General features: G+C 53.6%; 1 protein-coding gene across 3 annotated transcripts in view; it reads right to left on the bottom strand.

Moving 5' to 3' along the window:
- ARHGEF3 (Rho guanine nucleotide exchange factor 3) overlaps positions 1–14346 on the bottom strand; it is a 255881-nt gene that overhangs the window by 224218 nt on the left and 17317 nt on the right. For all 3 annotated transcript variants that reach the window (XM_036877844.2, XM_057486367.1, XM_057486363.1), the window contains exon 2: positions 3844–3934. In XM_036877844.2, the coding sequence (XP_036733739.2) occupies positions 3844–3905 (62 nt within the window). In that variant the 5' untranslated portion in view covers positions 3906–3934. The remainder of the gene's footprint in view (positions 1–3843; positions 3935–14346) is intronic.

Below are 14346 nucleotides of genomic sequence, written 5' to 3'. Positions count from 1 at the left end.
ATTCATTCTCCACGCACGGCCAGCCACACAGGAGCCACTCAATAAATACTTGTTAAATGAACGAGATATTTTACAGCCTTTTAAAAATAATGCTTATGAAGATAACAAAAAACAAGATTGCCACAAGTGAGAAGTATAACAAAACTACTAGGATTACAACATGGAAAACTAAAAATTCGCAAAAAAATAGTGGCCGTTGGGGAGGGGTCCGTAAGAGAAAATGAGCTGCCATGGAAAAATCCTAAGAGTGTGGTACCAAGGGTATGAGGTCTACAGGGGCTTGGGGCTAAGGCGACAGAAAGTAAAGCAAGGAGGGAAGGCTAAGAACTGGTGAAAAACCTGCCTCGCTTGTCAAATTGACAGGTGGATCACAGAGTGCGTGTCTTTCTCTGACCTGATTCCCTTGGGCTCCCACATGCGCTCTCCTTGTGTCTCAAATAAGCTCATGGGGACTCACTGAATCACTTTAGCGATAACTTACTAGTAAGCTGCCTATGGATTTACACCAGTGAGTGTAGTAAGGAGCCTGCTCCATTTTCATATTTATTCTACAAATGCTTAGTGAGTGACTCCTATCTCCCAGGCACTGCCCTGAGGGTTCAGTGAGAAGACACACAGACCCATCTGCCTTCATGGGGCTCACAGTTGTTTTAAACAATATATCTAAAGTTTTAGGATTGAAAGGAAACGTATCAACCAACCCCTTTCTTTTAAGCTAGTGAGGAATCTGAGCAGTAAAGGGATGCACCCCAGTCACGCAGCCAGGAGAGGTGAGGGCAGAGCAGTTCTTTGATGTGTGGGCAGATGCTCTTTGCATGGGAGCTTCTGCCTGAATAAAACCTTTATGGAGACTCCTGACCCCTCCCACTTGCTCTCAATGCACTCAGCAGAAGGCTCAGGGCAGGGATTGCAAGGCCTCTTCCATCATTTGCATACAGTAGTACTTTAAAGTTTCTAATGAATAAGACAAAGCTTAACCATTCAAAAATCCAACCTCGGTTGCTTTGTCTTTCTCCCCTATGCTCATCACTCAAGCCCCAGGAAGAAGCTTCCAGATGCCCCAGGCCAGCCCATCCCTAGAGTGATCTGTACAACAACAGGAGTGGGAGCTGCACCCTCTCCCCTCTCCTGGGAGACCCTGCCACGCACACTGACTTTTATAGGCTCTATCGGGTCCTGCCAGAAAGGCCACACTTAACTGACTTAAGCCAGTCATACCCAAACAAGTTCGGCCAATGGTCCCATTTCTTCCCTGCAATGCTTATGGATGTTTGCAGAAAACCACATTCTAAGGAGCAGAATGCTGATGGGATCTCCAAGGAGAAGTGAAGCGCCTGGTCCCAGGGCTCGCGAGCCCAAAGGTAAGGCTGGAGCCCCAGGTCCGGAGAGGGTACCCTCTGCCCTTCGTGGGGCTGCCAGCTTCTCAGGGTCAGCGGCTAAACTTCTGGAGGGCGGAGGAAGCAGAGGAGCCCCCACACAGCCAAAGCTTCGGGCAGTGAACAAAGAGCTAATAAAAATCAGTGACCAAAATAGCTCGGGCCTGAGGACCAGACGGAAGCTGGTAACAGATCAAGAAGGAAACAACTAAGAAGCGGTGCAACGGACCGGCCTGGCTACACGGGGGGAGCTCTAGAGCAGCAGCCTGCCGCTGGGCATGAAACCCGCACGCCACTCGGGGGCCAGTCTCACTTCGGGACACAGCCCTTTCCGTTTTCTCGCCAACTCGGTCCACCAAGGCCACCCACAGGCTGAGAGCCTCTGGGGTGGGGGACCCAGGGTCGGATGTGGGATGTCGCTGTACCAGGTGAGGCCCCGCCTTCCAGGGGAATAAAGTCTAGCAGAGCAAGCACAAAGGAGGTGCTCAAAACATGCCGGAATCAGTGAGCAAGCCAGAGAGGAGCTTTATTTTCACAAAGGAGATATGCATCCACCCAGCCTGAGAAGGGAAGGCCCTGCGGGGGAAGCCTAGTTCCTGGAGCATTTTCTTACAGGTGCCTAGGGCTGCAGTGATAGATGTTGACTGACCGACAGACCACACGAACAAATGAATGAATGAATGAGCACAAGCTTTTCCGTCGCCCGAGCACAGGCTGAGTCCTAACCATCCTCCCATTTCAAAAGTCCACTTACAGGAAGGTTTTACAAGTAGGGTAAGGACTTCTCCCCTCAAAATTCTCCTCTTTGAACATCAGAGCATCCACTTGCTTAGCTCCACTGCTGCACAGCTGAGGAAACTGAGGCACAGAGAAGCAATCTCTTTTCCCAGTCTGGTGGCAACAGAAAAAGGCATTCCCCAGGGCCTTGCCTCCTAGAATCGGTGTGCCCTTGAATGAGCTCCCATACAGCAGTGGCAAGTGATGGTTGTTTAGTCAATCGAGCTCCTCACAACAGAGTCACTGGGTCAGAACCCAAAATGTCCAGAAAGCACAGGAGCAGAGCTGCTCCCCCACAGAGGGAAGTGTGGCCGGAAGGCAAGGTTTCTGGGAGCCCCTGTCCTGGGGAGAGCGGGGTTGGGCCTGGGCAAGCTGAAGCCCTTCTCTCTGGCAGGCCTCGTCACAGCATCTCATCTCAGGGCCACAGCCCACCCTTGCCAGTCCAGACGTATTAGTGAGCACCTACTGTGTGCCAGGCACTGGGTGGGAGATAATAAACAGGCAAAACCTGGCCCCATGGCGTTTAGGGGCGAGGTGAGGTAGGCACTCTGAAGACGAATACATACAGGTCAAGAAATGGTGTCAACTGATTACCATTTCTTAAACACAAGTCTAGCCCTATCGATCTCCAATGGAAACGTCTTCTTAAGTTCCTCCCTCTAGGTAGGACTAAAGGTGAACAAAAATGAAAACAGCTGCCTTTTTTACTAGGTGCTCACTGTGGCCTAGCAGCTTTATGGTGATGAACTCGGGACCCGTCCCAACAGCTACGGCAGGAGATACACTATTACCCTGTCCACTAATAAAGAATTAAAGTCTTCCAAGACTCTCAATTCCCTAAGAATTCATATCCCATCTTTTTGATGCTGGTTTACGCAGCAGTATTCAACAAATGCCCACGGAATGAACTGTCAAGCGATTGATCAATGGGCCAGTTTCCTCCATGGCATTATCTGCTAATGAGCTCTGGTTCTGGAAAGAGTGCCGATCAGTGCCCTAATAGTTATATAACAGGTAGCTTGTGTTGTTGAGCAAAGAGCCAGACCAGACTTTTTTCCACAGTTAGAGGCACCTAGAAAAAGTTTGGAAGGAGATGCACAAAAGTGGATCACAATAACTGCTCCTGGAAAAAGCAGGAGGGTCAATTGGGGGATCAATGGGGAAGTCACTGTTATTTTTAACTTGGAAAATGTATCCACCAATTTTGGTGGCATTAAAATAAAATTAATACATTTCTTTTTAAGGGAGGATAAAAAGCAGATGGAAAGAAGAGGAAGAGATATGACTTCAAGAGAACATGTAGCTGCCAAGAGCAATGGGCCTGCCTTTACCTCCTCGTGGGGGACCAGCCACCCACAATGCAGATGCAATACATCTGAGCATGAGGCCAGAGTGTCTTGGAATGGGTGTCCACAGTTTTCAGAATTGAGTATTTAAGTCTATACCACATCTATTCTATTTATACCAACTCCTCCCTCTAAGTCTTAGAAATAAATCCCTCATACTTAACAAAGGTATCTTGGTGTCAGAAACTTCTGGTGTCAGATATGAAATGGAAACACATGAAATTTTGCTACCTCTAAATTCTTGATAGCCTCCCCCGGCATTCAGGCTTAGATGAAACCCTGCACTGCATTTAATTGTTGCATGCAAACATTTTTAAAATTTTAATTTTCAAAGATATTTTTACCTTTCCTTGTTTTCCTCCATTCCTCTGAAGACACACTGTTTCATTACCGTGGAACTATCCATAGACAGTGTGGCAGGCCCAGGTCTTCTTTCTGAAAAAGCAAAACCACCAAAATGTACAACCTGGGTGCATTTTTGTTATACACACACAGAGACATGCATTAAATACGTACAAGGGGAATATGTCACTGCTGCTGAATGTCCATCAAAATCCACTCTCCCCTTCTTCCACAGTATTCGGGTTTCATCAGGGACTAAATTTCCCAGGCATCCTTGCAGCGAGGTGCAGCCAGGTGTCTGAGTTCCCAGTGGAAGGAGGGAGGCAGTGCGCCACTTCTCCTCCTAGGTCTTAAGGGCACGCCTTGTCCACCCTACCCACTGGTTCCCGGGGTCTGCAACCCAGCTGACCATACCGATGACGACAGTGCATTTGGAAATAACGGAGCAGCAAGACAGAAGACATCTGGACCTGTGACTGACTGCGCAGCATGGCCACCTCTCACCGTGGAACTTACCTTACAGAGAAATTTCTCCGTTAAGTCACTGTTTTATTGGGTCCTATTTTTATGGCTAGTTGATTCCCATCCCAGTTGGCACTATGATTAAATATTCTCACTGGGGCCCTTCTGAGGGTGGGGTTGGCTGTGTGGCGCTTAGGACATGCTGTGTCATGGAGACAGGGAGACCAAACTTATTTTTGGTGGTCACAATTTTGGTAAACCCACATGCAGTTTCAAATAGGTGTTCAATCACTGTTGGATGGATAAAGAGATGCTCCTAAGTGCATAATATCTTCTCACGTGAAGACTCTCCCAGCAGGGCACCTGACCCAGAATCAGGAACCTGGTATCCACAAGTAGGGGTTGTGAGCTTCCTGTCACCAAGTGACTGCTTGGAAAAGCCAGCACCCTAGGTGCACGACACCCACACATAAGGATTCAAGCCTACTTGCTAGGGAGCAACAGAGACCAAGCGAGACACACAAGGGTAGAGACCAAGAGACGAGCTAGAGGGAACCATCCACGGGTGGAGGATCCCGCCCACCCCCTGAGCATCTGTCTGCTCCACGCATCAGGACACGGTAGTCTCTGTTCAGCCTCAGGCGTGGCATTCCACCCCATTCAGGGTGGTTTTAGCATTAAGAGATGGATTCTTTCCACAACATGACCCCAAACACAAACCAGTTACTCTGTTTTGTGACAATGAAAGAAACAGCCGTCAGCTTCAATGCTACAACTGGCCGGGCAGACAGTATTGAGGCGTGGTGTGCTCGTCTCTGAGCTGGCGCCTCCCAGGCAAAGGGGGTTAGGGGTCATTCTGACACCCATGATCTCCCAGGCTGATGCATCTGCTCTTCTGACTGTTGAACATCAAATCTACTTGATCAGATCTCTCCCCATCCTTCTCTAACTTGGCCACTGGGGTGTCTGGCCTTCTCCCAGATCCAAGCACCATTTGGATAAACTCTCAGATCCAGGTGAGCTGGACCAGATACCTTGGACTCCCGCACCCCGCAGCGTCGCACAGTCAGTGTTGGGGAGAACCCCCAGCCACAGCTTCCAGTGTTGCGCTTTTATTTAATTTGCGAAGAGCAACACCATGAGGTATTCTTAGCGTCTGGATCCCTGTCTGGGGCCGCTGTTCTGGCTTCCGTCAGAGCTAACTTCATCAACTGAGGCACGTGCTTTACGCACCGCTGGAATAAGGCAAGAGGGAAGATGTGGATGCTGGCAGGGGGAGAGGTGGACAGGCGGTGGGGCTTGAGGTCCGAGTCCCAGAAGTGCCCCGGCACCCCCCACAGAGGCAGCAGGGAGAAGACCAGCAGGGCCCCCCCTGGGGGGGCTCCTGCAGCCGTGAGCACCTCAGCCTGGGAGCCGAGCCTGCTCATCACGGTAACTGCTGTTAGGGGACGTGACCCCTACACCCCAAACTGATGCCAGCCGAGGGACGCCTGGAAGCCAGTTTTCCTGAGCAGCCCTGAGAGGTCAGAGCCTGCCCTCGAGGGGCCCTCCAGCTAGTTCTCTGTCAGGGTTTAAGATTTTCTCTCCCGGTACTGGAGAAGGTATTCCGTGAACAGCCACCGAAAAACCAGGGGCCCTTCAGCTTGTAGCTAGGGGTCACCCGGCTCTGTTCTCCAGCACTGAGGGATTCCCGAGGGCCAGGCACTACCATCAGTTAGCTCACTGAAGTCTCACACCAGCCCCAGGAGGCAGGCACTGCCTCACCTTACCAATCAGGAAACTGGCAGAAGAAGGTTAAGATTTGGCAAAGGCCACAGACACAGCAAGACTTCACCCAGGCCTGATCTGGGAGTCTGTGCTCTAACCACCATGGGACAATGTGCATGGTGAAGCTCAGTAATGGTTGAATAAAGGAATGAACAAATGATGAAAACATGGTTTCAAAAGCAGTTTCAGGAACGGGAGGCTGTGGGCAGACTGTCCATATAAAGCCCTAGAAGGTGGACCACGAGCCTGACCTCACAGCCCCGCCCCCCTGCAATGCCAACCATGTGGGTCGTGTTCCTAGACCCCCTCTCCGGGCGGTCACCCAGCCCCCTGAACCCTATGGACCCAGGGCTGCCAAAGGAATTTATGTGCTTAATACTGTTGTGCATAATGACCGCAGCCACCACTGATTCAGCACCTCCTACTTGCAGGCAGAAAACCCGGGCTGGCACGGAGGCTTCGCTCATCCACCCCACAGCTCATTCCTCTCCCCAGTGGGCTGCATCAGCTCGGGCCAGCAGGTGCTGAGCGCCAACCTCCTGCTAGGCACAACTGTGTCCTGTGGACTCCAAGTCCTGCTTATTCTTCATTGAAAAGCACCAAGTGCTGGTGAGGATGTGAAGCCACCAGAACGTTCCCCTCCTGCTGCTGGCAGGAACATAAGTGGGTCCAACAACCTCTGGTGACGATGGTGACATCTACTCAACTTGCATTTGCTCCTAGGTACATACGTGCACCAAGAGATGTTTCTAGAATGTTCTCAGCACTATGCATAAGGGTCCCGCATTAGTTTCCTATACCTGTTGTAACAAATTACCACAAACTCAGTGTTTATCGTCTTATGGTTGTGGAGGTCAGAGGTGGGTCTACACTGGGTCAGTCAGTCACGGTACTTAATGAGCGTCCCTTCTGGAGGCCCTAGAGGACATCCATCCCTTGCCCTTCCGGCCTCTGAGGCTGCCTGCACTCCTCAGCTTGCGGCCCCTTCCTCCACTTCAGAGCCAGCAATGTGGCATCTTCAAATCTCCCTCCTGTCTCCCACTGCTTCCACTGCCACAGCCCATTCCCTGAACTGCACCCTCCTGCTTCCCTCTTAGAAGGATCTTTGCGACTGCGCCAGTCCCACCCAGATAATCCAGGATGGCCTCCCTGTCTCCAGACCCTTAACCTCATCCATCCACAATGACCCCTTGCCACGTAAGGTAGCTTAGTCACAGGTATGACCAGGGCACGGTGTCTGTGACCGAAGATTAGCTTATGGACAGCTTTGGGGGGCCTGCCTTGGCCTACCTGAAGCCCCAAACCAGAAGAGACCCCAACATCCACCAACAGTAGGATGAATGAAACTAGCGGTGGTCATTCACAGCGATGAGGACGATGACCTCCAGCTACATGCCGTGAGGATGGCTCTCCCAAGACAATGCTGAGCCAGACACCAAACACGCGAGCACCTGCCGGAGTCTGTCTGCAGAAAGGACAGAGGCAGGCAGAAGTACCCCGGGCTGTGAGCAGACAGGCTGTGGGCAGTCAGAGGCGCGAGCAGCGGAGGGGAGAGGGCAGGTGGGGTGCTGGCAAGTTCTGTTTCTTAATCTGGGTGCTGCTTACACAGGTGTGTTCAGTTTGTGAAAAATACATAAAGCTGTACAGTTATGATCTGTGCTCTTTTCTGTGGGTATATTCTGCTTTAATGAGAGGCTTTAAGAATTTTATAACTATTGTATCTATTCAAAGATTTCTCTGCACTCCACCCAAGTTCTCAGTAATCCTCTCAAAAATATAGTTGCTGTTTGTTTTCTGTAATCCATATGGCCATGCTAAATCCCCCAACTGCACCCTACAACGCGAGGTCAGTAGTTACGGCAATACCATAAACTTGCCTTTATAACTACAAAAAAAAGCACCAGTTTCCCTGCCTCTCCCATCTCATTTCCACTCCACAGGCTGTAGCATTTCAGGTTTCAATGAAGCAGCTCCCAGCTGAGCTCAACACCCACCACCCTGCCCGTCGCCACCCACTGGACCGACCTGGAATGTTACCTGGACACCAGCCACACGGCCCTTCCTCTGTCTCTTCCTCACCCTTTTTATCCACCTGATATGCCCACGGGGAGCCCCATCTACTCCCAGGAGCTCCCCCCAACTTCTGTAGGACTTGTGATATAAACCACACCATTAGGACTTAATTGCTACTTAGTCTCATGATGATTGTTAATAGTACCAAGGGTCTTAGTCTAATCTCCCCAGACAGCCTACAAACTCAAGCACAGAGATCAGGCCCTGTACGTTCAATTCTCCTCCTAGTTCTGGCTGCAGGTGACCGTCTAACGCTAACGGGAATGATGACCTATTACCATCAGCCTCTGCTGAGCACCTGCTGCGCTCCGGGTTCCGTGCCCCTCCTGCAGTTTCCTCCCCTCTCTGCCACCCCAGGAACTGGGTGCCAGCATGATCCCTCTTTTGAATAGGAGGAAACTGAGGCCCAGAATGACTGATTTGCCCAAGGTCCCTGAGCTCACCACAGAAAGGGTGGGATCTGAACCCATGTGACCTGATTCCAGAGCCCCTGCCCTCGGCGCAGAGCCCACTTCGCTTCCACAATGCCCCGCCCAAAGTGGGGGGTAGGCACATCCTCGGTGCTTAAGAAACACTTCGACATGCTTGGTCACCAAGGGAAAAAAAAGACATATTAAGGAAAAAAAAAACAAAACCCTTCACAAGTACACAAATAACAAATCAAGACTCTTCACCAAATAAGACCGTTTCGGCCTCAGATCTTAAAAGAGGACACACCCTCTGGAGAGATTTGCAAAACTCCCGGCAGTCCTGTGCATCATGCTCGGCAAGCAGGGGCCTCGCCAATGTTTACCGGTGAGCTGCAGGCAGGGTCTGTCCTCCGGGCTTTTATCAGAACAGGGAGAGGGCTGCATACGTCATTTTATTTTTATCTGCCAAGCCTCAGGGCAGAAGCCAAAGCCAGAGTTGAAGGCTGAGCAGACACCTCCGCCTGAGACCACAACGTCCCCAGCCACCTGCCCCGGATGACCTCACCTCCCCAGCCTCCCCGAGGGCCAAGAAACGTGACCCAGAGGCCTGAGCTGAGAACAAGGCCAGCACCCCGGAGGGCTGCTGAGGCCACCAAGCTGAACCAGAGATAAGCACCGCAGCAGCCGCGCTGCTGCAGGATATCCCCTGGTGGCCCACGATGCTGGCGCCGACCCGGCCCGAGAACCCCCTTCCCTCCAGGCTCGCCCCACAGTCGGGTACCAATGGTGCCCTGGCAGTGAGGCCAAAGCAGTGCATCTGTGCCATCCATGCAGCCCGTCCTCCCACGGGTCAGGGATCCGTGTGGGTACAGAGGGACGTGCCTGTGCCCAGCAGTGTGCAGACAACTGGGAGACACTATTTTTAAATGGCTGCCTCTGGGTAGGGATGTGGGACTGACTTCAGTTATATCTGTACCACTAAATTTTTGTAAGAATAAAAAAAAAGTCTTTTTGTATTTGGGGGTTAGTAAAATTGTCTCTGCTTCTTTGGTGGTAACAATACAATATGACAAAGTAGTAATGGAGAGACAGGGAGCTCAGCACCCACATTGGCCTAAGGGAATCATGGAAGGCTTCTCAGAGGAGGTGATACCTGGGCTGTTCTGCAGGAGGACTAAGAGCCTACCAGGCTAACAAGCCAGGGCCACTTGGGATAAAGGGTGCAGCACAGCTAAGGGCCAGGAGGAGAGGGAGATCACAACAGAAGGAAGCGTGCAGCAGGCCGGAGCGCCCTGGGCTTCCTCTCGGCAGGCTGGGCGGCTACCCGCTAACGGGACCATCCCTGCTGAAGGTTTGCAAGAAGATGTACTAGCTGGTGGTTAGCATTGCCCTTTATATTTGTATTTCTACCTCACCCTTCATGGAGGCCAGACGCTGTGGGGTCACGCAGGGCTGCTGAGGCGAGAATTTGGAAGGGAGGCCCCCACAACCACCCGGAGTGACGTTCTGTGGGCTGGACTGCTCCAGACCCTCGGGTTTCTGTGCAGCCCTGGTGCTCCGGCCGCATGCCTCGCTCACCCAGATCCCACCCTCACGTGCACACGCATCTCCCCAATGGCAACGGGTCTCGTGATACCCCGACCATGAGCACAGAACAAGCACAGGATGTGCTAAACAAACGAACAAGCTAAGCTACTGCACGTCTCCCTCCAGTGAGAGGTGACACACACCCTATGCAGCATCAGGACACCGCGGGGCCGTCACCACACAGCTGAAGACATGAGGTGGCCTCCTGGGGCCAGAATCACAGAAATATGAGGCTCCAAGAGGCAAAACCCCACAGTCGGCACCCAAACCCTCAGTCACTCGGTCACAAGGGAAGATGTGTGCAGGGACTCAGGACTACATACCCCTAGACACACACCATCAAGACAACCCAGTAATGAAATGGGTGCAGAGGCTAATGCCACTATCATACTTGCTCCAAGTATTTTGACCTCCATTCTTGCCAGGCAGCCTGCAGGTTAAGCCATGGGGCTTGATTCCAGGCAGAGGCCAAGCTGAGTAGCAGGTGACAGCGCCAGCCCCCCATGTGCAAAGGCCGTGCTGTGGGTGTGGCCCTTGCGTAGGGTCTTATATTATAAAACAGTCCCAACACAACAACAAAAAGCTTGGAAAACCTTGTTACCTGCAAACCCACGGCCACCTGTCTACCTCCCCAGGTCTCTCCAGTAACGTCTTCAGTGGACACTCGGCACATTTTTGCTGATGGATGGAGAGCACACTTATCCGTTCATGGGGACCCAAAGGTAGGAAGGAGCAGGACACAGTGGTCAGAGCAGCCGGGGGTCTCCGGTCTGTGCTGACCGCTGCGGGATGGACACAGAGCCATCCGGAGGAGGTCCCACAGGCTGCCCAGGGTCTGGGAGCCCCGTCATCACTGTCGCCATGCCATCACTTCCTCCTCCTGCTCACCCCAGGCCAGGGTGACGGTGGCCTTCCTGGATACCCTGCAGAGGGCTTCCTGAGCTCTGACCCACTTCACCCTCTCAGCAACACTGCAGGACAGGGACACCTACCTCCTCCCACAGATGAGACGACAGAGGCACAAAGGGGTGTAAGTGACCGGCCCAGGCTCACAGAGCTGGCGAGTGCAAGAACCATAAGCATGAAAAACCCAGGGATGCTTGTCCCTCCACCCCAAACACAAGTCTGAAAGGGAGATGACAGTCACGTAGAAATGTCCCTGGGAAAGGCCTTGAGCCAATTTTCCCAACGGGGGGATAAAACTGGATTCCTTGGGCAGAGAAAGTTTCTCTGAGCTGATCCTTCGCCAACCAGGGCATCTGCCCCAACGAGCTTCACAGAACCGACACGCATCACCCTCAGTCACAGCTCGAGGACCGCAGACCTGCAAGGACAAACGTTTGCATCCGGCAGCTACGCCCAAAGAGCACTTCCAGGCATGTGCGGAGGAGGTGAGCGCCCTTACAAGCCCAGCCCCAGTAATGTTCCACGAAACTGTACGCAGCGAACCACTTGGACACAAGTTAAAATTCACTGGACTCTATGGGGCTGTAGTTCAGGGGAGACGACCGAGTCACATTAAGGACCTACTCTGTGCCCACATTAAGTCACACAAGATCCCCATGCAGTGCACATCGCTAACTGCATTTTACAGATGAGAAAACAAACTCCAGCAGCTGGAACTAGACAGTGAAGACAGGACATCTGGGCTTGTCTGAGTCCCCGATCAGGCCCCCAAACTTTCCATATCCCACATGCTCAGCACCTGAGTAAATACGCAGCCGGATTCCCCTCTACAGAGTAAAACTGGCTAAATGCTGGCTCCACCTCTGGGCTCTGCCCCCCAAGTGTAGGTTGAGAAAGACTGTGCAAAGGGGAGAACCGGCTGCAGCCCTCTGACGTGGGAGGGAAAATTCTAAAGGTACTGGGAAAACCCTGCAGAGTCCAAAGCTGCCCTGGAGAGCCCCTTGGGAAGGTGCATGTCAGAGAGTCCCTACCCACGGAGGAGCCTGGCACACCCGGGGCTAGAGGAGGTGGCCGAGATCACCTGCCCTCAGGTACAGTCAGCACAGAGGCACACGCGGACCTGTACCCCTCAGACACACACAGGGCCAGCTTCCATGATACCATGATTCCACGGGGTCACAATTTTCCATAAGCTCCTAAAACATCAATACTGTAAATTACAAAGAACATGGATGTCATGGTGACCCACTGAGGCCTTGGGCTCTCCTTGGGCCTCCGACACACAGCAGCGGTCACAGCTTCAGAAGGACCTCTCTGTGCCTCGGTCTCCCTGACCGTAGAACAGGGGTTGTACTGGCAGGTACCTCACGGGGCCTGCATGGGGATTCAGGGAAAACGGCAGCACAGACCTTCGCAAAGGGTACTGTCTCCTCCCGTTTACAATAAAGATGAGAGGGTCTCACATGGAGGGTGACTGGACGGTGGTCCCACAGTGAGTAAGCTCCAGAGCCCACGTCATGACCAGGGGCGAGCACGCCTCTGCTGGAGCGCAGAGCACCCAGGGCAGCCAGGATGAAGGGCCCAGGGGACAGACCTGAAGCTTTGGGAGCTGGGTGTCTGAGCACACGGGGACCGAAGGCAGGGGAAGCTCTTCCAGGGAACATAAAAACACCCCAAAAGGAACCACTCCAGACCCACCCAGGAGGCAAGACTGTACAAGCAAGGAGCTCTCAGAGGGCAGGAAACCAGCGGCCTCCGCACAGCCCCAAAGAAAGTGACCTGCGTGACAGTCACCCTACATGAGCATTCAGGCGCCCCACCCTCTGGCCGGCCCAGGCACGCAGAGGCAGTCGGCCCACCCAGACCCTCCTCCCCAACCCCAATGCTCTGAGATGGGGACCCACTTTGCGAGACCCCCTCCAGGATCCCAGATCCCTGCCCTCTTCTCAGAGAGGCGCATGCTCACAAGGCACACAAACAGTGACAATGAGGAGTAAGCAGTCTGGGGTCTGGCCATCCCCGTCACATGTCCAGTGCGGGCCTGGCTCTGCCGGCTGCTGAGCCTTCGCCTGCTCGGGCAGGGGCTAACCTGGAGGACCCTTCGGACACCCTGGGGGGACCTGCGTTATTCAGCTGACTTGAAGAGGTCAAGAGCAAAACAGTGCCTTCCAGAAAACGCAGTGCTGGGCCAGGAGACAGCGAGGGAGATGGGCCCCTCCCTTGGGTTCCAACCACCCCTCTGGGTCCAGGGAGGAGTGGGTGGCAGGGAGGCTGGTACCGGAGGCCCGGGCTCTGCTGCGGTGAGAGCCTCTCCTCCCTGCCGTCCACTCCCAAGGGGCTGGCCAGGAGGTGAGGCCACAGGCGAAGGCCTCTGTGGGAGCCGGGGCCTCACGCTGGGGATGCAGCAGCTATGAGAGACACACTTGCCCTTCTCTTAAGTTTGGCGGGAGCCTCAAGTCCAAAACGACCAGGCATTTTAATTCCTGCCAATCGCAGGAAGGGAGGGGCCGCTCCATCCCCCAGGAGCCCCACCTGGTGATCCGGCACCAGGAACACCCCTCTCACCAAGCAGGGGAGGACACCTCAGGGCATGAGGCCGGCAACAGCTCCCGGATGGAGCCGCAGGCTGTCAGAGCCACGGGGACCCACAGCCCCCAGAACCGCAGGGGCCTGGGCGTGCCAGGCACAGGACTGTCCCAGCACAGCACCACGCTCACCCCGGCTCAGGCCTTCCAGGCAGAAGCACCAAACCTGGGAGCTGCACTTCAAACCCCCCACCCACCCAGGTGACTCCGAGGCGGACAGCCCAGGCCTCACTGGGCTGCTCGGGAAACGGGGCCAGGCCAGCCCGCCGGGTTTGCCAGTGGGTGTTCAAGGCCACGCAGCTGACGGCTTGTTCACCTACATCCTCGTGCCGGGAGCCTTCACGAGGGCCACCCATGGAACTGGCTCCGAGACAACAGACCCTCCCCTGCAGGAGCCGCTGGGTCCGCCTGGGAACTGCTTGGAAATGCACATGGCCAGGCTCCTCCTGTGGTTCTGAGGGACTCAGAACCCGGCGGGAAAACAAAAGCCAGGTCTGAGAGGAAGAGGAACCTGGAAACAGTGCCATTTTCTCTCATCTCTGTCAAAGGCAGTCTGCCTGCGGCGACCAAAATGTAAACTCTGCGCCCGCTAACCCAGCAAGCCCAGGGCTTCAAGGAGCTCACTGCAGGGCCCTTTTATTCTGGCAAAAAGGAGAAGGTGGCCAACTGGAGGATAAACGGCAGGGGACAAGCCCACAGTCCCTCTTCGCAACCC

The sequence above is a fragment of the Manis pentadactyla genome, chromosome 1 (assembly GCF_030020395.1).
Source record: "Manis pentadactyla isolate mManPen7 chromosome 1, mManPen7.hap1, whole genome shotgun sequence".
NCBI classification, from domain to species: Eukaryota; Metazoa; Chordata; class Mammalia; order Pholidota; family Manidae; genus Manis; species Manis pentadactyla.
Note: the sequence above shows the minus strand (reverse complement) of the source record. Positions and strands in the feature narration are given on the sequence as shown.